The 27608-nt window shown below is 40.4% G+C and overlaps 1 protein-coding gene across 1 annotated transcript in view; it reads right to left on the bottom strand.

Annotated features, from left to right (window-relative positions):
- The window catches only part of FAM117B (family with sequence similarity 117 member B), an 85850-nt gene extending 82026 nt beyond the window's left edge, over nucleotides 1-3824 (bottom strand). Inside the window, exon 1 of the mRNA XM_082840861.1 lies at nucleotides 3085-3824. Coding sequence (XP_082696987.1) covers nucleotides 3085-3682 — 598 coding nt within the window. The 5' untranslated portion in view covers nucleotides 3683-3824. The remainder of the gene's footprint in view (nucleotides 1-3084) is intronic.
- Nucleotides 3825-27608: the final 23784 nt, after the last annotated feature.

The raw sequence follows: 27608 nt of genomic DNA, 5'->3' as shown, positions 1-27608 counted from the left end.
ATAGAAGATAAAATGTATTGCCCTCCTCCACCTTTTATTCTACTTACTAACATTTCTAAACGCCACTTATTTTCACTGGGCTTGAAACTACTTCCAAAAAGTAATAAATCAAGTGAAGGAAGTTCTCTATTAGCTAATGATTAGCTGTAACCCTGGGGAAATAAAGCAACTGGGTAGGGAGCTGACTGAATAGGGACACCCCCCCCAAAGATCCTGAGATCTTCAAATAGGGGACTTTCAGACTGGATTCCTAACAAAGATTAGGGCATCCAATTCATCCTATAGACACCTAGAAGCTGACAACCTGATCCAGATGGACCCTGGAATCTGAGTTACATGAGGTTTACTTCATAAGGTAGGCCCTTGCTCTCTACCAATAAGCATGTCTACATTTCATTGAGGCTGCAAACTGGCAGTAATCTCCTTCAATCAAAAAGGGAGTCTCAGAGCTTCCCTGGTGGCGCAGTGATTAAGAATCCTCCTGCCAATACAGGGGACAGAGGTTCGAGCCCTGGTCCGGGAAGATCCCACATGCCACGGAGCAACTCAGCCCATGCACCACAACTACTGAGGCTGCACTCTAGAGTCTGCGAGCCACAACTACTGAGCCCGCGAGCCACAACTACGGAAGCCTGCATGCCTAGAGCCCATGCTCCGCAACAAGAGAATCCACCACAATGAGAAGCCCGCGCATGGCAACAAAGAGTAGCCCCTGCTCTCTGCAACTAGAGAAAGCCCAAGTACAGCAATGAAGACCCAACGCAGCCAAAAATAAATACTTAATATAAATATTTTAAAAAATAATGTTTTAAATTTTAAAAAGGGAGTCTCTGCTGTACACCTGAAACTTTGTAAATCAACAGTACTTCAATTAAAAAATAAGAAAAAAATGTTTTTTAATGTTTAAAAGGGAGTCTCATAATTAAAAAGATTCTCCTTTTCTTCCAGATTGAGTCTGAGAAAAACAGCAAATGGTCTAGTTTGTGCTATGAAGACAAAACCAGAAAACATTTGTCCCACTCTGCATGGAAGTTCACTAGAGTGAAACAAAAACACATTCCTGGGAAGGAAGCGATCAGACATTCACTTCAGTATAACTTAGTAACAGGCAGTATCCCTTTTCACACCTAGGTGAGAGTGCTGCACTGGAGAAAAAAGAGGTTTTATTTTTCTGGGGTTTTTTTGGTGGGGGGAGTGAGAGGGCTAATGAGAAAGATCAATTTTACAGCATGAATACTCTATGGAATGACAGATCTGAGGGAAAGAAGCTTTGGAAAACATGAAGAGTGGGCACAGGAGGAGTCCGAGATCCCAGCAAATAAAGCCCTTCTAGCGTTGAGAAGAAAAGAGCACCTTCCTCCACACACTGCTAATACTTAACCCAGCTTTCATCAGGTTGCTGCTTCTTTAAAGGTCAAATAGTTGAGAGGGTAGCCAGATTCTGTTATCAGACTGGGGTCACCACCTCCTTCCTCCATCTTAACTGCCCACTTAAGTAGCTCTCCTTCCCTTCCACCTGCCACACAATGTCAGCTCCAGAAGGTTGAAGGCAAACTGAAGCAATTATGTCCACCAGATACCTCTAAGAGTTGCTTCAAAACCTAAACACATATGTCACTTTGGTATGTTATGTATTTCCCAGGTTCTATCTTACACATCAAGCTACTACCTCCTTGATATAATGTAAAAGACATGGTTTTGGAGTACCTAATATCCACTCCACCACTAGTTACTTCACCTCTCAAAACCTCCTGTGAGAGTTAAAATGAGATCCTGTAGGTAAATCATCCACCATAAGGAAGAGCTCAGTAAGCAATAGCTATTATTTGAGGAAGAGAGGGTTCTTTTAACAAAGTTTAAAAAAAGCATTTTGCATTTTCAGAAGTTTAAACCATTCTTCTTCTAGTCAGAAAACACTATTGATCATTCTTCAGGGCAATTCTCTCCCCAGAAAATATCCATTGTCTAAAATCTTTGATAAAATAAACAGTAGAAAAGACTCATCCCACTCCCTGCATTTTTTGAATGAACCCTTGAAACCACTTCATCTGTTCTATTTCATTAGGAAGTACTGTACTAAGTTTCCTGAAATATCCAGCCATTCTGCCTAAAGATTCTAACAGAAATTCCCGAGACAGTGAAAGACAAAGGTATACGCTGGCAGTATTAATACGTAAGCTAAAAACCACCCATTTCTCTTTTCAGTGGATTCTAACACGAAGGCAATCAGATGATAAATTTTTTCTCTTTCCATTTCCACAATACGAAGTCCTCTTTTGAGTTCCTCTTTATGAATGACTCCCAAGAAACCCAAGAGCTCCATTCAGGACTTTCCCCAAAAAAAGCTCCCAAGTCTAGAGAAAAGCAATTTTTAGGTCCCTAAAGTAAATAACAAGGAGACAAATCTTGGATCTTGTTTTTTTAAAAAAAAAAAATGGTTTTCATCCTAAACACAAAATCAGTGTAACAGACATACACCAGAGCCTCATACAAAGCCCATAAACCCCCCAAAGGAATCTTGCTTAACTTACTTCTCACTTCTTGCTACCCACTTAGCAAATCTTAGTAAATGCTAACATGCTCCGAGCCTCATGTCTGTTCAGGGACCCCCAACCAAACCTGCTATGCTAGTGCACTCAAATCCCCCAAATCTGAAACTGTTCTGTGAAAGACAAATACTTAGCAGCAGATATGTGCTATACTAACATTAACCATGTCACTGAAGTGACAAACCACTCAGGCTCACCCCCAAGGGAGGGTAAGCAGTAACCAGCGGGCGGCCAGAAACCCAGGTTTATCATTAACACATCAGGCCAAGCACAAGGTTAGCGGCTGCACCTCCAGGGACGGGCACCAACGTAGGGCCGACTGAGGCATGAATGAGACGGCTGGGGAGGGAGCGGCGCAGGGGGCGCGGGGATGGCCCGGACAAGGCTGGGCCGCACCTCCCGGGCCCCGCCCCGGCCCCGCCCCCCGGCCACCCCGGCTCCGCGGCAGCGCCGCAGTCCCTGCGCGGTAGCGGCGCGCGCCCGGGACCCCTTCCTGCCGTCGCCTTCCCCTCTTCGCGCGGCCCCCAGCACGTACCTGCTTTGCAAAGAGGGGCGCTCGGGCTCCTCCTCTCCGGGGAGCTTCGGCTCTGCTCCGGGGACCTCCTCCGGTGCCGGACGCGGGCTGCGGGTGGGGCCGCGCTCACCTCGCCTGTCCACAGGTGGGTGGGCGACGAGGAAGGCGACGACACGGTGCCCAGCAGCGCCGGCGGGGGCTGCGGCCGTGGGGGGCTCCCGCGGGCCCCGGGCGCGGCGCCGCGCGTGGGGCTGGTGCCTCGCGTGGACGTCGAGGACGTGCTCGTCTGCGTGGCCACCGTGGGGCTGGTGCGCGCGGCCGCACTCCCGCCGCCCCGCGTGGGGCTTGTGCTGCGCGAGGCAGTGCGCGGGGCCCCGCTGCTGCCGCCGCCGCCCGAGGGGCCTGAGGCGCCACCACAGCAGCCGCCGTTGTTGCCGCCGCCGCCGCCGTTGCTCCGCGTGGGGCTGCCATGTTGCTGCTGCTGCTGCTTCAGCTGGAACGGAACCGTCGCCCTCATGGGCTGCAGGCGGCTCCCGGATCCCCCGGCCGTGGCGACCGCACCGCCTCCGAGGGAGCCGGCCGGCGTGGGGGACCCATTGCGCCTCACCCGCTGGGACATGGTCCCCCCCCCTCCCCGGTGACTGGGCGAGACGTGGGGTTTTGTTGTTGTTGGGTTGCAAGGGGAGGATTCTCGAGACCGGATGGAAGGCCCCCGCGACCGGGTGACGAAGCCGGAGTCCGGGGTGCGGGGGGCGCCCGGGCCGCGACCGGCAGCAACGAGGTGGTGCAGCCGCCGCCGCCGCTGCCGCTCCTCCTCATCAACAATAGTGTCTCCTCCACTGCCCCCGCCCCCCGCGAGCGCCCATTGGTGCAGCGTCAGCCGCGCTCGAGCCGCTCCACCGCGCCCATTGGCTGCAAGCAGCTCGGGCCCCGGGCCCCCGGGGCCTTAGAGAGCCTGGGTTTGCGAGGAGACCTTATGCTCTTTAAAGAGAAAGAGACCCGCCCCCCGGGGGGAGGAGGAGCGGAGGAAACAGGCTGAGTGTATGTGTAGGGTGCGCGCGCGCGTGTGTGAGTGTACACGTGAGTGTACACGCGTACGCGCGCGCCTGGCCACGCTCATCTTCCCCTTCCCACTGGGGGGAGCCCTGGGGACTCAGATTCTGGAATATTGCCAAAGGGAATTGTCCCGAAGCAAAGCGGTCCCCAGGGAAGTCTGAGGTCTTTCCCCCAAAACTCACTTCCTTACCTCAATATTGACTGGCACAGTCCGTGTACGTGCGTCTCTTTCTGGCTTTTTTTTCTTGATCTTTGTGTTCTGTCCTAATTCCGTCAACGTTTGGACAGGGCTCAAAGGAAAAGAAATTTAATCTGACTGGCATTTTACGCCTCGTCTTTTTTTTTTTTTAAGCTCTACAAAGAGCCAAATCTCAGAAAGATTAAAATTGCTGGTTTGAATGCGGTTTTAGATCGTATCTATGAAGTCCAGTTACCAAATGCTACTGCTATATCTCCTGTATCTCAAGTAATCAAGAATTTATTTTAATCAGCTACTTCACAGTTCCCTGATACCTTGGAAAGATGCTGCTGCCTAAAAGTTTTAAGTGCCATAGTTTTCAAAGGGCCTTATTTTATCCTCACGATCATTATTTGAGACAAAACTGGACCAGCCATTCGTATTTTTGTCTAGTGGAGAAAACAGGTCCTTGTACTATGGGCAAGAACTCAGTAACACTAGTTCTAAAATAACCTTAGAGACTTCTTATCAAGACAAAAAAAATTTTTTTAAGGTGGACCCGTAGCCCACATACTCACTTCTCAGGCTATAAACTGCCTGTCCATGACCTGTTTTCCCTTTACTACTTTATTAGATATACATTCTAGACAGATTTTGTCTTGTAAAAACATGGGAGTGGCGGGCCCAGTATAATTTGCTCTGGACCTGAAATTCTAGTGGGCCCCATGCACTGTGGTGGAGAGCCTTTGAGGACGTAGAAAACAGATTCATATCTCAGATCCGCCACATACTCTGTGGCCTTGGATAAGTCACTAGGCAGTTTCCTTATCTGTAAAATGCAGTTAAACAATACCATCTCCTTCATACAACCGTTTGTCAACCAAGGGTTAAATGAGAATGTGGTGCGTAGAAAGTACTCAATACTTTGAGTCTCCATGTGATTCAGAGGCCCGCATCTCTGCTTATCACGAATTCCTCCTCTCTCCTCAGCCACAAAGAGAGTCCGCAAGCCCTTATCCCAGGACCTTCCTTAAGCTGGCTGGTGCTCTAGATAGACCTGACATCACTACCCATCCACACAACCTGGAATGAAGACAAAAGCAGCTTCTCCCTAGACAGGAAGAAGGAAACTGCCAACAAGATCCGTGCAGAGAGCTAAAGCTAGTCTTAAACAAAGGGGTAAGAGAGAAGATAAGCCTTTAACTAAGGATGTCCTAGAAGCTGTGTCTAACGCTTTGTCCTGCACAAAGTAGGAACTCAACACAGATTTATTGAGTTAAACTGAGGGAGTTCAGCAGCCCTAGAGTCTGAGGCTTCCAGATCAATTACTTTTTCAAAAAAATTTTGTTGAAGTATAGTTGATTTGCAATGTTGTGTTAATTTCTACTGTACATCAAAGTGACTCAGTTTTATATATCTATATATATGTATAATATATATATATATTCTTGTTCATATTCACTTCCATTATGGTTTATCACAGGATTTTTTTTTTTTTTTTTTTTTTTTTGCGGTACGCGGGCCTCTCACTGTTGTGGCCTCTCCCATTGCGGAGCACAGGCTCTGGACGCGCAGGCTCAGCGGCCATGGCTCACGGGCCCAGCCGCTCCACGGCATGTGGGATCTTCCCAGACCGGGGCACGAACCCGTGTCCCTGCATCGGCAGGCGGACTCTCAACCACTGCGCCACCGAGGAAGCCCTTTCACAGGATATTGAATATAGTTCCCTGTGCTATAGAGTAGGACCTTGTTGTTTATTCATACTACATATAATAGTTTGCATCTGCTAATCCCAAACTCCCAACACTTCCCACCCATGCCCTCTTGGCAACCACAAGTCTGTTCTCTACGTGTGTGACTCTGTTTCTGTTTCGTAGATATGTTGATTTGTGTTGTATTTTAGATTCCACATATACGTGATATCATGGTATTTGTCTTTCTCTTTCTGACTTACTTCACTTAGTATGATAATCTCTAGATCCATACATGTTGCTGCAAATGGCATTATTTCATTCTTTTTAATGGCTGAGTAATATTCCATTGTGTGTGTGTGTGTGTGTGTGTGTGTGTGTGTGTGTGTGTGTGTATCTATATCTATATACTACATCTTCTTTATCCATTCATCTGTCGATGGACATTTAAGTTGTTTCCATGTCTTGGTTATTGTAAATAGTGCTGCTGATCAATTACTTTTGATGTCACCAAACTAGAGACCTGTTTGTTGGTGACAAAAGACATTTAGCTTTTCTGAGCTAAAGTACTGATTTTGGCACAGAAGTTCATTAGATCAAAGAAATAAAATGTCCTTGGCTCAATCACAAGTTCACGTTTTGCTTCTGTTATATTTCCTACAGAAACTCAAACGCTGCAGCTCCAGAAAATCCCTCTTTTTCGTCTTGTTTGATAGCTTAATCATTAGTTTAGGGCTAATCTTTAAACAAACAAATGAGACCACTTCAACTAAATCAGGTCTTAACCATTTCTGCCCCCTTTGTACTATAGGATTTTTATGATGACATAAATGAAACTCTGAAGGTATGAAGTCATCAAAGAATACTTAAAAAAAAAAAAAACTCACTTGGATACCTTAGAACTCTTCCGTCCATTTTTAAGTCTTAATGGCAATACATAAAAGCATCATTTATTCTTGCCCTTGATTTCATTATCTGTTGGTGAAGATTCAGAACAATGTGCATCAAGGTGATATATTGATCTTCAGTTTGCTAGTTTAAGAAGAAAGTCCAGGCTTCCCTGGTGGCGCAGTGGTTGAGAGTCTGCCTGCCAATGCAGGGGACACGTGTTCGAGCCCTGGTCTGGGAAGATCCCCCATGCCGCGGAGCGACTGGGCCCGTGAGCCACAATTACTGAGCCTGCGCGTCTGGAGCCTGTGCTCCACAAGAGAGGCTGTGATAGTGAGAGGCCCGCACACTGCGATGAAGAGTGGCCCCCGCTTGCCACAACTAGAGAAAGCCCTCGCACAGAAACGAAGACCCAACACAGCCATAAATAAATAAATAAAGCAAACTGTCAACAGGTAAAAATAAATAAACACTATTAAAAAAAAAAAGAAGAAAGTCCATGTATTTCAAGGATCAACGAAATAAATATGTCTCTCTGTGGTTTAACCCTGTTCTTCTTAGGATATAATCAAAATTTCTGTTATCTCTCCAGAGTTGAAATGTGACCGTATGAAGTTGACGAAGCAACATATTGGCATTGGTTTATATGTATTTAAACTCCGGAAGACAAAATTATTGATTGATAGGCTCATTTGCTTCTGTGCTTCTTTAACTATTTTAAATGATCTTGTTAATGGTAAAGGAGGATGGGTTGTGAAAAAAAGCTTATCTTCCTGTAGTTTTTTTTCTTCTTCCTATAGTTTTAGTAGAACCAGCCATATCTTTTTACAGATCTCTAAAATGTCATTGAATGGAATATTAAACAGCCACTAAAATGATAATTATGAAGTCATTAAGTTCCTTTCACTTTAAAATGGAAAAAATAAAAATTATGCATCCATTGTAGCTACAACAATGCAAAAATGTTTATGCATTATAAATACATACTGGAAGATAAAATACTGATACGAAAATAAAATAGTCATTTTAAGGTGCGAGTTGGGGAGGTGTTTTTTCCCTAAGATATGTTGATATACAATTTCCTAATAAAGGGGGAGGATGATCAGAACTTAAATTGCTGAGTGATGTTCTCTGCTTAAAATCTGACTGCTAATTCACTGAGACATTTGTCTTAGACCATTTCCTAAAGGCCTTCCATAGCACCACACATTCCAGTGTTACTTTTACCCCTCTGACTACTCCTTGGTCACTCTTCTTTTCTTTTTTCTTTTTTCTTTTTTTTGCGGTACGTGGGCCTCTCACTGCTGTGGCCTCTCCCGTTGCAGAGCACAGGCTCCGGACGCGCAGGCTCAGCGGCCGTGGCTCACGGGCCCAGCCGCTCCGCGGCATGTGGGATCTTCCCGGACCGGGGCACGAACCTGCATCCCCTCCATCGGCAGGCGGACTCTCAACCACTGCGCCACCAGGGAAACCCAGGTATTGTATATTTAAGAGTCAAGTTCAGAAACGTCAGTCCAGGAGTATAAATTTGAGAGTTTTCACATACAGTTGTTATTTGTAGCTATGTGAGCAAATAAGACCACCAAAGGACTAACCACTACTTCTCAGCCTTAGCACAGAGCCTGGCACACACTAAATGCTCAAAAACAATTTAAGTGCCTGTCTGTCTTGTTCACCCTTATATCCTCTCACCTAGGATAGTGTCTGGCAAACAGCAGGTACTTAGCAACTATACCATTCATAGCTTCAAAACAGTAATTTCAGACCTATGTTTCTTAGACTCCAAAGACAATTTGCTTTCACATTAGGATGGTACTCTAGTTCAGTATATGGTCTCAAAACCTGGTAAGAAAGACAAGTACGTGGTATCCCCATTATAGAAATAAGGAAACTAAAGCGGTTATATGGCTTGCCTAAAACTAGAACCCAGGTCTTTTGACTCAAATTCCAGCATGCTTTCAACATAGCAGGGATGACTTTCAACAGACTAGCAGCTGCTCTGGATATATTGTACCCACCAATTAACATATGCTGTGAAGAAAGAAAAAAGAAAAACCAAGAAATTAGGTTTGGGATTGGTGCGTATTACCACTTAAAACAATCTTCTAGTGTAATACTTTTCTGCCATGCGAGCTTTTCCATCAAGATTCAGCTGAAACTTCATATGGCCTTTTCCATTTCCCAAAAGCAAGGTATTCGCTCCCTCCTCTCTTTGTTCACTGATGTTGTGCTGTCAGAGATGTGGTTCCCACTATACCAGCAGTTTTGTATCTTTTCAGAAACTCTTTGATCTGTGTATTAAAAGAAACATTAATGAACAAAGGCATGGTATAGAACAGTGTGCGCTGCCAATAAGGCTTTTCTTTTCTTTTCTCTTTAAGGGTTATAGTTATGCACATGCTTGTATGTGCATGCATAGAGTATTTCTGGAAATTCTCCCAAAGAAACTGGCCTCTGAAAAGAGGAACTGGGAGGGGTAGGGGTAGGAAGAAGATGTTCTTTTTTATGCATACTCTTTGTACTATTTTTGAAGTTTTTAAAGTATGTTTATGTAATAGTTTTAGCAAAAAAATTTTAATATAAAAAATATCAGAAACCAGATTATCTTGGTGAGGACTAAAGTTTGAAATTAGGATTTATAAATGATAATTGCAGTCTTATATAAGCTTCCGTATCCAAAACATTTCTGTAGTTTGTTTAGATTGAGTAACACTGAGGAAATCCTGATCAACAAAGATAAGTAATTACAAATGGTAACGACGTTTTTTTGATTGCTCTTCAACTGGACAGATTCAGAAACTTGAAACAGAAGTAATGGAAAACGTTTATTGGAAAAAATAATAATCAAGTAGGGAATCAAGATCCCTTGTGTCAGTCTTGGATGACACAAGAATGGCAGAATATTGACAACTATTGAAGCTGGGTGATAAGTATACAGTTGTTCATTATTCTATTGTTTACTTTGTATCTGTTTCAAAGTGTTAATAATAAAATGTTTTAAAAACTGGTTCACAAAAATAGCCAAAAACTGCTCACACGCTTTATGAGCCCTGTTTTTTTTTTTTTTTTTTAACATTTTTTTTTTTTTTTTTTTTTTTGCGGTACTCGGGCCTCTCACTGTTGTGGCCTCTCCCGCTGCGGGGCAACAGGCTCCGGACGCGCAGGCTCAGCGGCCATGGCTCACGGGCGAAACCGCTCCGCGGCATGTGGGATCCTCCCGGACCGGGGCACGAACCCGTGTCCCCTGCATCGGCAGGCGGACTCTCAACCACTGCGCCACCAGGGAAGCCCCTCACACGCTTTATTATAAAAGTCAGACAAACAATGAAATCTTATAAAGCTTTAAATTTAAAGATCTGCAAAATCCTCTCTACCTGTTATACATTTATCTGTTATTGCACATAAAATGTACACCAAGCAGATGAACTTGAGCTTTGTTGTGTATTTAATCATGTTTAGCACATATATGCAGTGGTTGCATAGTCACATGCACATTATTCTATAAAAACCTTACACAGATTAGATTTTTTAAAGACCAATATAAAGCTACAACTTTCTAAGTAATGACATGTTTACAATAAATTCAAATATATGCTCAGAAATAACAGGAAAAATTTAATGCTGATAGCTACACACACAAAATACTAGTTTACCTGACAGTAGAAATTAACCAGTGGTGGTCCCAATATATTAAAAGTTATTATATTAAATTAATTTTATTACAGGTGTTTTAATATTTTAAATATATTTTGAAACGAAATTCAGATCAAACATTTATTCCACCCCTGAAGCACCAGGCAGTTTAAAAAACATTCCATTAGACTGTCATAAAATTGAAGGCAGGAGCATAGCACAGGGAGATCAGCTCTGTGCTTCGTGACCACCTAGAGGGGTGGGATATGGAGGGATATGGGGATATATGTATACGTATAGCTGATTCACTTTGTTATATAGCAGAAACTAACACAACATTGTAAAGCAATTATACCCCAATAAAGATGTTAAATAAAATAAAATAAAATAAAAACCATAGCTTAATCCAAAAAACAAAAAATTGAAGGCAGGAAATATATTTTATTCATCTCTGTCTCTCCAGTACCAAACACAATAGTTTGATGAATGAATATTGTTAACTGAAGGTATGGAAAAATTGATTTCTAAGCCCCAAAGTAATCTTATTAAAAATTCATCTGAAACTATTATATATAGGATGAATAAACAACAAGGTCCTATTGTATAGCACAGGGAACTATATTCAGTATCCTTTGATAAACCATAATGGAAAAGAATACAAAAAAAAAGAATGTCTATATGTGTATAACTGAGTCACTTTGCTGTACAGCAGAGATTGGCACATCGTAAATCAGCTATACTTCAATAAAAATAAATTAATTAAATTAAAAATTAATCTGTGTTGATTTTTCTGAGTACATGAAGTCCATCCTCATTATAAACAACAACTCAATACCAAAAAGTTTAATTAGAAAATAAAAATCCACGGTTCTCCAAGCTTTTGTTTTTCCTATGTATAAAGTAATACATATTTAGAAGATTTTTTTTTTTACTTTTAAAAACGGTCACATAATGGATACAAGTTTTGAAACCTATTTTTTTTCCCCTTAAACATATATCTAGGACATCTTTTCACTCAGTATACATCTAGACTCTCTTTCATTCCTTTTCAAGGATACATAGTATTCTATCATTGGGCAACACCATAATTTAACCAATCTTTCACTAATGGACATTTAGGTTATTTTCAACTTTCTGATATAACACACAATGTTGTAATGATATCTTTGCACTTATAGTTTGCATTCTTGTAAGAGTATTTTAAATTTAATGTATAAAAGCGATATGTATACACAAATTAAGAAATCAAATAGCTTTAGAAGGCTGATTTTCTTAAATAATCATTTGCTTTCATTGCCTGTCTCAAACCCTCCAAAGAGTTGTTAAATCTCTCTGAAAATGATTAGTGGTTTGTCTTTTTCCTTAAAGACGTCTTAACGGAGACTTCTCTCCTGCTCTGTTTAAACTAGAAATATTCTAGGTCTTCTGCATAGCTGTCAGCCAGGGGTTTCTCTTCACTTCTTGGCTATGCATGTATCATGTACTCGCAACCCAGGGACTTCTGTTTTTGTTTGCTTGTTTACTCCTTTGTTTTGTAATAGTTTCCTAAGAAAGGGTGTCTAGAGGGTAAATTTTTTGCGACATTGCATGTTTGCAAATGTCTTAATTCCATCCTTACAATTAACTAGTGATTTGGCTTGGAAAGAATGTTTCCTCAGAAATTTGAAAACATTGCTCCACTGTCATATAGCATTCAGTGTTGTTGATCAAGCCAATGCCTTTGTGATTTCTGATCCTTTATATATGATGTTTTTTCCTCTCTGGAAGCTTTTAAGATCTTCTCTTTGTTAATAGTGTTGTGAAATTTCATTATATTGTGCTTATGTAGGGCTTTTTTTTTTTTTTTAATTCTCTGGGATGGTCATAGATGGTTTTCAGATGGGAAAATGCTATCGTATTATTCTACAATAATTTATTTCCCTTCACATACTAGTCCTGACCTGCTCTGAGAGAATGACCCAAGTAGACTGTATCAGCTGGTTTCTGGTTAGGTTTGGCCAATGTGAGATCAGATCACAAGAAGAGAGAGAAGTCAGAGTGTTTCTTCCCTGCTGTATTCCTGATGTAAAGCCACATCTCTTGGGCAGTAGCTATGTCTCCTGCTGGGAGTCTCTACCTCCTTGGCTGCAGTTCTCGCTGGGCTCCATTTATACCACCTCCTCCAACGTTGCCCCTTCAGCCCTGGGAGTGTAACAGCTTCTCATTGTTGCTAGTCTCTGGATACTATACCACTCTTGTTTGTTCCCTTAATCCTTACTGCTCACACTTCCATAAGGAGTCCCTTCGTAAAAATCACTTTATCAGAACCATGTAGGGTGAATTGGGTTTGCTGTTAGGACTCTGACTGATATAGTCTGCTCTCAATCTCTCTCTCTCTCTCTCCATTTTCCAAGAAACATTGAACCTCCTGGACTAACCCTCTAACATTGTCTTCAGTTTTCTCTTTCTGTATCATCTCTTGGATCTACCTCCTGGGAAATTTCCTTGTCTTCCTCTCCCAACACTTCTACAAATTTCCTATTTCATAGGAAACCATATTTTTCATTTCCAAAAGCTCCCTTTATTTTCTGATCATTCCCTTTTTTTATAGCATGCCATTGTTGTTTATTCATGTTTCATGGATATAATTTATCTTCCTGCATTGTCTCTTTTTTTCCCCAAATCCCTTTGTTTTGGCATCTGCCTTTCACGATGGAGACATTCCTCAAACGTCAAGTGACTTTCACATAATAGCTGATTGTTAGTTCTGAGTACTCAAATGGGGCTTGTCTGTTGGTGGGATTTACTTTGGGGTCATCAAGCAGGAATCCACCTGCTTCACTGTAGGGCCCCCAAATATAATTTCTCTTGAGATGTTACATTTTCTTCAAAAGATAATCCACCAATCTCTTTTCTGGCATTCCCGGGGCCAAGTGCAGGAATTAGGCTGAATAGCTTCAAGTTCAGAATAGACTTTCATTTAATGGCAATATTTTTCTGGAAGAAATTCCTTGAGGTGAAATTGGGGTATCCAAGGGTAACTGTTTTAAAATTTGGTAGATTCCAATGCAATTTTGGAAGTATCCAAAGAAAAAAGTTTAATGTGGTTTAAAAGAATCAGGCAAATGTATTTTATAAGCTTTAAATGTCAGCAGAATTTAATAAAGTGTTTTCTCATGGAATTAATATTCCAAGAGGTAAAATAGACTGAAATAAATTCTTCTTTTCCATGGGTCCTACTTGGCTTCAGAATTAGTGCTAACACAGGCTATTTGAAAGATTAGAATTTCTCATCTTTCTAGAAAACAAAATTAGATTCTCCAAAAAGGCCATTTGATTGGTATTGCAGTAGAGGCAAAAACGGAAACTTACAAAGAGGTACTTGGTCTTGTTTATCTATAAAGACCTAAGGAAGTAGCAGCTAAGAAAATTCTTTAAGCCAGATGATCTTTGGTAACTGATATTTGAGTTTATGACTTAATTGTTTGTGGGAGACCTGATCTCAGGGTGGTGATTGCTCTGTAAGTTATGGGAATAATTATGGCAAGAAACTATTCAACCACACTCCAGAGAGAGTCAGGCCACAGAACATGAAGATAAGTTACTTCTAAAGTAGCTAAATTATATCCAGGTCATAACTGATTTGTAGGATCTAGCTCTATGATAATCAAAGTAGGTTTTTCCTTTTTTAATATTGCTGATCCTCTTACCCCATAAAGTTGCTCCATATTTTGTCCTAAATTCCACACTACATAGTAAGTAGTAAGAAATTCCTTGTAAACTCTACGCCGGAGAGGCCAAGTCTCAGCCAGAAATAGACATTTCTCTTCTCAAATGATTGTAGGAAGTCTTAAGATTTCTGTCTCTATGGTGACAGATTGATGGAGATAGTTGAGGACTGGTACACGAAATATGCCTTGCCCTTTCAAATTCTGTAACAAGCACTCAACATGAGCTCACAGACACCAATTATTGCTGTGTAATAGCAGTCACTGTACCATTGATGAACTGGATTTCTTAACAGAGGGAAACAGAAGAGAAAAAATACACTCAATCTACATTGTACCTAATCAATTCTTCTTACTTATTATTACTATCTTTTTAACATCTTTATTGGAGTATAATTGTTTTACAATGGTGTGTTAGTTTCTGCTGTATAACACAGTGAATCAGCTATACATGTATCCCCATATCTCCTGCCTCTTGCATCTCCTCCCACCCTCCCTATCCTACCCGTCTAGGTGGTCACAAAGCACCGAGCTGATCTCCCGATGCCATGCAGCTGCTTCCCACTAGCTATCTATTTTACATTTGATAGTGTATATATGTCCATGTCACTCCCTCACTTCATCCCAGCTTCCCCTTCCCACTCCCCGTGTCCTCAAGTCCATTCTCTACATCTGCGTCTTTATTTCTGTCCTGCCCCTAGGTTCTTCACAACCCTTTTTCTTTTTTTTAGATTACACATATATGTGTTAGCATACAGTATTTGTTTTTCTCTTTCTGACTTACTTCACTCTGTATGACAGACTCTAGGTCCATCCACCTCACTACAAATAATTCAATTTTGTTTCTTTATATGGCTGAGTAATATTCCATTGTATATATGTGCCACCTCTTCTTTATCCGTTCATCTGTCGACAGACACTTAGGTTGCTTCCATGTCCTGGCTATTGTAAATAGAGCTTCAATGAACATTGTGGTACATAACTCTTTTTGAATTATGGTTTTCTCAGGGTATATGCCCAGTAGTGGAATTGCTGGGTCGTATGGTAGTCCTATTTTTAGATTTTTAAGGAAACTCCATACTGTTCTCCATAGTGGCTGTATCGATTTACATTCCCACCAACAGTGCAAGAGGGTTCCCTTTTCTCCACACCCTCTCCAGCATTTATTTTTTGCAGATTTTTGATGATGGCCATTCTGACTGGTGTGAGTTGATACCTTACTGTAGTACTGATTTGCATTTCTCTAATGATTAGTGATGTTGAGCATCCTTTAATGTGTTTCTTGGCCATCTGTATATCTTCTTTGGAGAAATGTCTATTTAGGTCTTCTGCCCTTTTTTGGATTGGGTTGTTTGATTTTTGTTATTGAGCTGCATGAGCTGCTTGTAAATTTTGGAGATTGATCCTTTGTCAGTTGCTTCATTTGCAATTATTTTCTCCCACTCTGAGGGTTGTCTTTTTGTCTTGTTTATGGTTTCCTTTGCTGTGCAAAAGCTTTTAAGTTTCATTAGGTCCCATTTGTTTATTTTTGATTTTATTTCCACTTCTCTAGGAGATGGGTCAAAAAGGATCTTGCTGTGATTTATGTCATAAAGTGTTCTGCCTATGTTTTCCACTAAGAGTTTTAAAGTGTCTGCCCTTACATTTAGGACTTTAATCCATTTTCAGTTTATTTTTGTGTATGGTGTTAAGGAGTGTTCTAATTTCATTCTAGGTGTCCAGTTTTCCCAGAACCACTTATTGAAGAGGGTGTCTTTTCTCCATTGTGTATCCTTGCCTCCTTTATCAAAAATAAAGTGACCATATGTGTGTGGGTTTATCTCTGGGCTTTCTATCCTGTTCCATTGATCTCTATTTCTGTTTTTGTGCCAATACCATACTACCTTGATTACTGTAGCTTTGTAGTATAGTCTGAAGTCAGGGAGCCTGATTCCTCCAGCTCCATTTTTCTTTCTCAAGATTGCTTTGGCTATTCGGGGTCTTTTGTGTTTCCATAAAAATTGTGGAATGTTTTGCTCTAGTTCTGTGAAAAATGCCATTGGTAGTTTGATAGGGATTGCATTCAATCTGTAGATTGCTTTGGGTAGTATAATCATCTTCACAATGTTAATTCTTCCAATCCAAGAACACAGTATATCTCTCCATCTGTTTGTATCATCTTTAATTTCTTTCATCAGTGTCTTATAGTTTTCTGCATACAGGTCTTTTATCTATTTAGGTGGGTTTATCCCTAGATATTTTATTCTTTTTGTTGCAACAGTAACTGGGAGTGTTTCCTTAATTTCTCTTTCAGATTTTTCATCATTAGTGTATAGGAATGCCAGAGATTTCTGTGCATTAATTTTGTATCCTGCTACTTTACCAAATTCATTGATTAGCTCTAGTAGTTTTCTGGTAGCATATTTAGGATTCTCTGTGTATAGTACTATGTCATCTGCAAACCAGTGACAGCTTTACTTCTTTTTTTTTTTTTTTCAGCTTTACTTCTTGTTTTCCAATTTGGATTCCTTTTATTTCTTTTTCTTCTTTGATTGCTGTGGCTAAAACTTCCAAAACTATCTTGAATAATAGTGGTGAGAGTGGACAACCCTGTCTTGTTCCTGATCTTAGAGGAAATGGTTTCAGTTTTTCACAATTGAGAACAATGTTGGCTGTGGGTTTGTCGTATATGGCCTTTATTATGTTGAGGAAAGTTCCCTCTATGCCTACTTTCTGCAGGGTTTTTTATCATAAATGGGTGTTAAATTTGGTCAAAAGCTTTTTCTGCATCTATTGAGATGATCATATGGTTTTTCTCCATCAATTTGTTAATATGGTTTACCACATTGATTGATTTGCGTATATTGAAGAATCCTTGCATTCTTGGGATAAACCACACTTGATCATGATATATGATCCTTTTAACGTGCTGTTGGATTCTGTTTGCTAGTATTTTGTTGAGGAGTTTTGCATCTATGTTCATCAGTGATATTGACCTGTAGTTTTTTTTCTTTGTGTCATGTTTGTCTGATTTTGGTATCAGGGTGATGGTGGCCTTGTAGAATTAGTTTGGTAGAGTTCCTCCCTCTGCTATATTTTAGAAGAGTTTGAGAAGGATAGGTGTTAGCTCTTCCCTAAATGTTTCATAGAATTTGCCTGTGAAATCATCTGGTCCTGGGCTTTTGTTTGTTGGAAGAGTTTTAATCACAGTCTCAATTTCAGTGGTTGAGATTGGTCTGTTTACATTTTCTATATCTTCCTGGTTCAGTCTCGGAATGTTGTGCTTTTCTAAGAATGTGTCCATTTCTTCCAGGTTATCCATTTTATTGGCATACATTTGCTTGTAGTAATCTTTCATGATCCTTTGTATTTCGGCAGTGTCAGTTGTTACTTCTCCTTTTTCATTTCTAATTCTACTGGCTTGAGTCTTCTCCCTTTTTTTCTTGATTAGTCTGGCTTATGTTTTATCAATTTTATTTGTCTTCTCGAAGAACCACCTTTTAGTTTTATTGGTCTTTGCTTTCGTTTCCTTCATTTCTTTTTCATTTACTTCTGATCTGATCTTTATGATTTCTTTCCTTCTGCTAACTTTGGGGTTTTCTGTTCTTCTTTCTCTAATTGCTTTAGGTGTAAGGTTAGGTTGTTTATTTGAGATGTTTCTTGTTTCTTAAGGTAGGATTGTATTGCTATGAACTTCCCACTTAGAACTGCTTTAGCTACATCCCACAGGTTTTGGGTTGTCATGTTTTCATTGCAATTTGTTTCTAGGTATTTTTTGATCTCCTCTTTGATTTCTTCAGTGATCTCTTGGCTATTTAGTAGTGTATTGTTTAACCTCCATGTGTTTGTAATTTTTACCGATATTTTTCCTGTAATTGCTTTCTAGTCTCATAGCGTTGTGGTTGGAAAAGGTACTTGATAAGATTTCAATTTTCTTAAATTTACCAAGGCTTGATTTGTGACCCAAGATATGCTTAATCCTGGAGAATGTTCCAAGAGCACTTGAGAAGAAAGTGTATTCTGTTGTTTTATGGATGGAATGTCCTCTAAATATCAATTAAGTCCATCTTATTTAATGTATCATTTAAAGCTTGTGTTTTCTTATTTATTTTCGTTTTGGATGATGTGTCCATTGGTGAAAGTGGGGTGTTAAAGTCCCCTACTATGTTTGTGCGACTGTCGATTTCCCCTTTTATGGCTGTTAGCATTTGCCTTATGTATTGAGGTGCTCCCATGTTGGGCGCATAAATATTTACAATTGTTATATCTTCTTCTTGGATTGATCATTATGTAGTGTCCTTCTTTGTCTCTTCTAATTGTCTTTATTTTAAAGTCTATTTTTTCTGATATGAGAATTGCTATTCCAGCTTTCTTTTGATTTCCTATTGCATGCAATATCTTTTTCCATCCCCTCACTTTCAGTCTGTATGTGTCCCTAGGTCTGAAGTGGGTCTCTTGTAGACAGCATATATATGGGTTTTGATTTTGTATCCATTCAGCCAGTCTATGTCTTTTGGTTGGAGCATTAATCCATTTATATTTAAGGTAGTTATTGATATGTATGTTCCTATTACCATTTTCTTAATTGTTTTGGGTTTGTTATGTCGGTCTTTTCCTTCTCTTGTGAGTCCTGCTGGAGAAGTTCCTTTAGCATTTGTTGTAAAGCTGGTTTGGTGGTGCTGAATTCTCTTAGCTTTTGCTTGTCTATAAAGGTTTTAATTTCTCTGTTGAATCTGAATGAGATCCTTCCTGGTAGAGTAATCTTGGTTGTAGGTTTTTCTCCTTCATCACTTTAAATATGTCCTGCCACTCCCTTCTGTCTTGCAGAGTTTCTGCTGAAAGATCAGCTGTTAACCTTATGGGGATTCCCTTCTATGTTATTTGTTTTTCCCTTTCTGCTTTTAATATTTTTTCTTTGTATTTCATTTTTGATAGTTTGATTATTATGTGTCTTGGTGTATTTCTCCTTGGATTTATCCTGTATAGGACCCTCTGTGTTTCCTGGACTTGACTATTTTCTTTCCTGTATTGGGGAAATTTTCAACTATAATCTCTTCAAATATTTTCTCAGTCCTTTTCTTTTTCTCTTCTTCTTCTGGGAACCCTATAATTTGGATGTTGATGAGTTTAATGTTGTCCCAGAGATCTCTGAGATTGTCCTCAATTCTTTCCATTTTTTTTTCTTTATTCTGCTCTCTGGTAGTTATTTCCATTACTTTATCTTTCAGGTCACTTATCCGTTCTTCTGCCTCAGTTATTCTGCTATTGATTCCTTCTAGAGAATTTTAAATTTCATTTATTTTGTTGCTCATCACTGTTTGTTTGCTCTTTAGTTCTTCTAGGTCCTTGTTAAACATTTCTTGTATTTTCTCCATTCTTTTTCCAAAATTTTGGATCATCTTTACTATCATTACTCTGAATACTTTTTCAGGTAGACTGCCTATTTCCTCTTCATTTGTTTGGTCTGGTGGGTTTTTACCTTGCTCCTTCATCTGTGGTGTATTTCTCCATCCTCTCATTTTGCTTAACTTACTGTGTTTGGGGTCTCCTTTTCGCAGGCTGCAGGTTCATAGTTCCATTTGTTTTTGGTGTCTGCCCCCAGTGGATAAGGCTCAGTGGGTTGTCTAGGCTTCCTGGTAGAGGGGACTGGTGCCTGTGTTCTGGTGGATGAGGATGGAATTGTCTTTCTGATGGGCAGGACCGTGTCTGGTGGTGTGTTTTGGGGTGTCTGTGACCTTATTATGATTTTAGGCAGCCTCTCTGCTACTGGGTAGGGTTGTGTTCCTGTCTTGCTAGTTGTTTGGCATAGGGTGTCCAGCACTGTATCTTTCTGGTCATTGAGTCGAGCTGGGTCTTAGTGTTGAGATGGAGACCTCTGGGAGAGCTTTCACCATTTGATATTACATGGAGCCAGGTCTCTGGTGGACCAATGTCCTGAACTCAGCTCTCCCACCTCAGAGGCACAGGCCTGACACCCGGCCAGAGCACCAAGACCCTGTCAGCCACTTGGCTCAGAAGAAAAGGGAGAAAAAAAAGAAATAAATAAAATAAAATATAGTTATTAAAATTTTAAAAATTAATAAAAATAAAAAAATTTAAAAGTCCTAAAAAAAGTAAGAAAGAAAGAAGAGAGCAACCAAACCACCAATGATAGCAAGCGCTAAAAACTATCCGGAAAAAAAAAAAAAAAAAAACAGACAGACAGAACCCTAGGACAAATGGTAAAAGCAAAGCTATACAGACAAAATCACACAAAGAGGCATACACATACACACTCACAAAAAGAGAAAAGGAAAAAAAATCTATATTTAAAAAAAAAGGAAGAGAGCAACCAAATCAATAAACAAATCTACCAATGATAATAAATTCTAAATACTAAACTAAGATAAACATAAAACCAGAAACAAATTAGATGCAGACAGCAAACTCCAAGTCTTCAGTTGCTCCCAAAGTGCACCGCCTCAATTTGGGATGATTCGTTGTCTATTCAGGTATTCCAGAGATGCACGGTACATCAAGGTGATTGTGGAGATTTAATCCCCTGCTCCTGAGGCTGCTGGGAGCCTTTCTCTTCTTTGTTTGCACAGCTCCCAGGGTTCAGCTTTGGATTTGGCACCACCTCTGTGTGTAGGTCGCCTGAGGGTGTCTGTTCTTCACTCAGACAGTACGGAGTTAAAGTAGCAGCTGATTACGGGCTCTGGCTCACTCAGGTCGGGGGGGGGGGGGGGGGGGGAGAGGGAGGGGTATGGAATGCGGGGCAAGCCTGCAGCTGCAGAGGCCGGCATGATGCTGCAACAGCCTGAGGAGCACCGTGTGTTCTCCCAGGGAAGTTATTCCTGGATCACAGGACCCTGGCAATTCTTACTTATTCTTTTACTCTATAGATATAGTTGAATTTTCCTGAAAGAAATGCAGTTGAATGCTGTATATTGGCAAATGTACAGTCCAAGCCAGAATCAACAAAATGTGAGCTTTTACTAGGTACCAGTACTGTGTTCTATACAGATATTCACCATTGTCAATAAATACTTGTGGATGAGTAATTTTAAGGGCACTAATAATTTCACCAATGATTACTGCTATCTTTTCTCAGTGTCATTTAGCCATGCCAGAAAACAGAGTGAATTCAAATGGCAGAGTGCCAAATCACTGCTTCCTGTTACATTCAGTGGGGAGTAGCTTATTCCCCCATGTATGTGTCTTCTGTCAGTTGGGAGAGCTAACTGAGCCATGGTAGCCTGTGAGATGACTTAGGCAGTTCACATGTGAATAAACTTAACCACTTACCCCTCCCATGTAGTGAAAGCATAGGCCTGCCCAGACTTGGTCTTTAGAAAACTAAAATAAGACTGCTTGTTTGACTCAGCTCCTAAGTAGTCATTCCATGGGGCACAAAGATCTCTCCTTGGAGATCTCTCTAGGGAGAAAAGGACTTCAGAGAACCAGCCGCTCTGACCTATGAACAATGACAATCACCTATCATGTTCTCCTCATTGTTTTTGTATACATATTTTTAAACAATGTCCTTTAAAACTCTCTCCTAACTCCTCTTTAAGTAGACAACAGTTCTGAGGAAAAGTTGCAGCATAGATTACTTCTTAATATGTGCATAGTCTATTAATAGTGAGGATGAAAAAGCAGAAACCAAAAGGGAAGTTAAATTCATGCTCAATATATAAGTTAATAAAGTGGCAATCCCAGTCCTCACTACCCACAAAGCAGGTCCAACACTAACCAAATTCTTAGCCTCCCTCCCTTTCCTCCACTTCTAACATGATTTTTCTCCAGTGCTCTGAATAACTGGCATTTTCAGTTAACTCTTCTCTTTGGAACATCCCTCAATTTCTCTTCACTTCCCTCAGTATGATTTCTACTGATCCCTAAATATTCTGTAACTCAAGAGCAAAGGACTTGTGAGTGGTAAATAACCTTAAACCAAATGTCCCCCTTTTCTTATTCTGGCAATTACAGTGCTATCCTGCCAGGTTCTAAAACATAGGATGATAATAACAATTTCATTGATAGTTAACATTTATTGAACAGTTACTGTGTGTCAGGTGCTGGGCTGAGTACAGTACACACTATAACACATTTATACTTTATAGCAACCCTATACACAGGTACAGTTATCCCTATTTTTATGGATAAGGAAAAGGAGGGGTAGAATTTTAAGTGGTTTGTTTAGGAGTGTATAGTTAGTCAATGCCATAGGCAGACATCCCAGAGAGTCTGAATCTAGAGGTCATACTCTCAACCACAGCAGTAGGGTAATTTTCTTCCTTACTTTTTGACTTCAGAGATGCAGTCTAGGACAGTAGTAGTTAAGTGGCTTCGAAGCCAGAGTGCCTGGGTACAAATTCTAATTCCTCACTTAGAGTTGCATGATCTGGAGCAAGTTATTTAATTTCCTCTCATACAGTTCTGTTGAGGTTTGAATGCATTAATTCATGTGACAAGCTCTTAGCTCTGTGACTGGCACATAGAAAGCACTCAGTGAAGGGTGGTCATGATGATTGTCTAAGCATTGGTCAAGCTCTGCTCACTGGTTCCATCTTATCCCTCCAGTGTACCTCCACTTCATTTCCACAGCTGCAGCTCTAACCTGAGCCCCGCCACTAACTTTTCCATATTAGTTTATACATAGCAGGAAGAGTAATCTTTCTCAGACAATTTCACATACCATTGCCATGCTCAAGAATCTCCAGAGGCTCCCTATCACAAATTTTATCAGATCCAAATTCTTCAACTGAGCCTTCACGCAAATTTCTACAAATTCCCTGCTTAGTTTCCTCATTCTCTCTCTACTCAAGCCTTTTCACTCAGCTTGCCATGTCATTTTTTAGTTTGCATCTTTTGTGTTTTCTGGAATATGACTCAGTGGCGCTTTCTTTAATCATTTAAACCTTTTGTATACTTGTCCCTGGGTTCTCTAGGTAAGAATGTTAATATAGTCAAATTTAGCAGTGACAATTCTTCTAAGAAGCCTTCTCTGATTAACTCCACCCAAGCTTGATCTTGCCAACTAACTCCTAAACATGTCTGGAAATACTCTGCATTATGTTAATTTGGACTTGTTTGTGTAGTACTTTGTGTTTTTATGCATTCTCAAGTCTCCTCTCAGCAACTTTTTAGCCCTCAAGGCCAGAGATCATGGTTTTTCTTCCTTTTCAACCTTTCCTTCAGGCTTAAGGCAAGTGTTTCATAAATGCTGTTGAGTGATTAATGGTGTGAAACAGTCGATGCAAAAGAGAAGGGTCTGTTAGAGGCAAAGTAATGCGACACTGGGTCTTATGTTCCTTTAAGTGCAGGTAACATAACTATGCATTCTGCAGCTCTGCACATCAGGGCGATTTTCAGTGTAAGGCAGGCCACTTGCCTCTAACAAACAGGGCATCCTTTCAAGAGCAGCCAGAAAGCTGATCTCTTGATTCTCCATTCCTGGGCGTGTAGGCATGTAAGCAGAGGAAGGCAAGGGATAGGCTGCCATGACATGTCTAGGGGACTTTGCCGAGGCAACACAAAGCCAGTAACCCCACAGTGGGGAGAGGAGTCAGGTTGCAACTAACTCCTTATCACCTGCTACAGCAAGAGTCAGCAACCTGGCAGCTTTCCCTCCCTCTACTTAGAGAAAATGTTCCCCCTTCCAGGCACCTCCCTGGGTCCCTGATCTTGAGGAGACCCTATGCCCTCTCTACCAATTCCACAAGAGGCAAAAAAAGATAGGATCCATGGATACCATCCAACTCCGGATGAGTGACAGATAGAGGGGAGGAAGTCTAGAGACTTTCAAAGTAACACTTGAAACAGGACCCAAAAGAACTGAGTCATATATCACCTTTAACCATTGTGCCAATTACTTCTTTGGTAGAATGACAAATGGAAGCTGATAGTTGAAACCATTGAAATGAAAACTAAATCATTCCAGTTATTAGCAAGTAGAGCAGAGAAGGCCTGTCAACACTCACACAAAAATGTAAGGGTGATCAAATTGCATGGGGATTAGGTGCGGTTTTTACTTTAAAGATAGAAAAAAGTTTTAATTCCTCATAATTCAGAAGTGGAAACAGGTAGACTCATAGGATTTTCGAGCTTATGTAGTCCAAGTTTCATGTTTTATAAAGGAGGAACTGAGGCCTAGAGAGGAAAATTAACTTTCCCAAGGTCACAGGAGTGTGACAGAGCCAAGATGAGAGCTTAGGTCTCCTGACATTCCAGAGCAAGGCACATCCAATCAGCAGTAAAGATGCCTACACCTGGGCAAGGCTCTCACATTCAACTATGGCCCAGAGAACATGAGTAAACGTAAAACCTTTCCAGAAAGATAAAGGTCCACCCCCACCATACTGGGTCACAACACAACAGCCCTGGCTTTTCTAAAAAGTTCTAAGTTCTCTGATTTGCTTGTTGATCTCATGTCCAAGTAGGGAGATAAAAGCATGTGAAGAGAGAGAGAAAGAAGAAAAAGAAAAAAACCAAAACAAAATATAACCTAAAGTGGAAGCAGTCTTCTTAGTCACTTTGGGGTGTTTAGTAGCAAACTGGAAGCCAGGAGGACCTGGATTCTCCTGCTTCTATGTCTGTCACTAAGTAGCTTTGAAAAGTCATTTAACTTCTCTGGGTGTCAGTTTCCCATCTGCAAAATGAAGGTACTCTACAGTAAATTATTTCTAAGGTCTATTTCATCTCTAATACTTTAAAATAATATTAGGACAGTATTCAAGCCTCATGACACTAACAGAATTTTATCATATCCCAGATTAGTAACAGAAAAATATATATGTAATGAAGGTGGTAGTTGATTGTGACTTCAACCAATGAGATAATTATTATCCCTTTAATCTCTTATCTCCTTGCTCTGTGCCAGGCCTGCACTCTCAGGACAAAGAAGATGTGGCCTACGCTCTTGAGGAGTTGTCAGCCTAGAGGAAATACCTATAAGACTCTGTATTCACAGATAATCTTTTGTCTAAATACTAGCTAGGTCTGACGAAAGATCAAACAAGACCCAGTCTGTTCAGGAAGGTTTTTCCAGAGCCACCTTGGTAGGCAACTTCCAGGTTTCTTTTCTCTCCTTACGTCTCCACTGATTTCCAAGTACTGCAAGCAGAAGGGGCTGCCTGATCATTGCAAGAACACACCTGATGAGCATTCCTAACTCACACTTACTGGCCAGGAGCATGGTAGGTCAGACGCTATAATATCAAAGCTGTTCACTGAGAGTACTGTACATAATAGATGTAAATAGCCATTAACTCAAATTTTACCATGGGTCAAAGAAAAATGCTAGGAACCTGGAGGGCATGCCCATTACTTTGCTCTGAAAATGAACAAATTGGTATAAGCATCTCTGTTTGAGAAATCGAGGTCAAGAAAGGGTCTATGAAATATGTGCCTCTGCAGAGGATTCTTAATTCTAGAGGTATTCTCAAGATTTGTCAGAAGTGTAAGCAAGGTGCTTAGTACAAGATGCCCTCTTTATTGCAAGACTAAATTTTTAAGTTCTGCCATTGTCGTACATGGCCTACTTATACAGGTATAGTGATGCTAAATCCGTCACTACTCCATGTAACAACCAGGGGAGTAGCTGCATTTCAATGGCCATGGAGGTATATTATACAAAGTGAAAGCTTAACATGGTGGGTTGTGTGCACCAGTAACCTCGAATCACTCTATGATGTCTTAACTTAGGTGTTGTCCTTTTATTCAAATAATATCTATTTTGTGCATAAATTATCCAAGCTACAGAAGTGGGGGAAAGGGGAAGAGACAGGCCTAGAAGAAAATGATTAGAGTGGTAGGCCCAGCCTCTAAGAAATAACAGACTTTAGAAGAAAAATGCCTGTAGTCAATTCTCCCATAAATGAGATATGAATAGGCACCTACTGCTTTCTAAGCTAGAAATCATACGATCAGGACTCTGAACATATCCACCCTGCTCTCTTCTTGGGAACCCACCCCATTAAAATTTTTTTTCTCTACAAGTTTGAAAATAGATTTCAGAGCCTCTCTGATCGTAGGCCCTAAGCCAAGAAGAATCATTCAGTCATAATGTCACTGGGCTCAGCAATGTCTTATGATTAAACAAAAACCTTTCCAAACAGCCTCCAAAAAAGAATAAGAACACTGAGAACTTCATTGCACTTTAAATGAGTAGGCCATTACACTATAGAGGCGAAGAGAACCAGTCAAGAGCACAGAGTAAGCTTTCATAACTCACTGAAACTCACCTTAGCAGAAGGAGAGAAGAAATAGCTAAAGGAAAACTACCTAAGTAGAGAACTGTTCTCTGAAACCTGCTTTATATACATGGTAGATTTCCTTCTGTTCTTTCTTTCTTTCTTTTTTTTTTTTTTGGAGTGTTTGTGTTATGACGTGTGGGGGGATGGCAGGATGGCAGGAGGGGAGTTCTTTTAAAATATTGCAAAAATTTATTGTGGAAAAACTTTAAATGTGCAGTTAAGAAATAAATAAGTAAACAGAAATAAAACAAAGGAAAATCACCCATATCATCCCCCCAATATAATTTCTAGCCATTTGTCTGTGCACTTGTGTATGTATTTCACACATAGAACAAGAATCATACTATACATATCATTTTGTAGCCTATTCTTTTCACTGAGCAACATATATCATGAAATTCTTTCCATGTCATATATATTTCTAGGGCTATTTTTAATGGCAGCATTAAAAATTTGTACATGAACTAGAATGTATATACCATTGGGTGAATGAGTCATAATTTATTTAACTAACTCCCAATTCTTGGATTAGGTTGTGTTATGGGCTGAATCATGTCCCCCTAAAATTTATATGTTGAAGTCCTAACCTAGTATCTCAGAATGTGAATGTACTTAGAGTTTGGATTTTAAAGAGGTAATTAAGTTAAAATGAAGATTTTAGCACGGGCCTTAATCCACTATGACTGGTGTCTTATAAGAGGAGGAAATTTGGACACAGACATATGCAGAGGGAAGACTGTATGAAGATACAGGGAGAGGATGGCCATCTACAAGCTAAGTAGAGAAGCTGCTGAAGAAATCAATCCTGCTGGTGCCTTGATCTTGGATTTCTAGCCTCCAAAGTTGTGAGAAAAAAATTTCTGTTAAGTCACCCAGTCTGTGGTGCTTTGTTATGGCAACCCTAGCAAACTAATATAGGTTGTTTCTATTTTTTTTCCAACTAGGAACATCCTTGTATTTTACTCTCTGGGCACATGTCCAATTATTTTCTTGGAATATATTTCTAAACAAGAATTGCTGGGTCAAAGTGCGAGTAGCATTTTTAGGCTTCCGACATGGATTGTCAAATTGCCCAGGCCAAGGGCAGAGCTTCCAGGTACTGCTAAGGACATTAGTCAAGGTACCAGTGTTTTTCATAGGTTTCCCTCTTTTTTCTAATTATGTGTTTTTCAAA

The sequence above is a fragment of the Leucopleurus acutus genome (assembly GCF_964270905.1).
Source record: "Leucopleurus acutus genome assembly, chromosome: 6".
Taxonomy (NCBI): domain Eukaryota; kingdom Metazoa; phylum Chordata; class Mammalia; order Artiodactyla; family Delphinidae; genus Leucopleurus; species Leucopleurus acutus.
The sequence above is the reverse complement of the archived record's forward strand: the minus strand, read 5'-3'. Positions and strand labels throughout refer to the sequence as shown.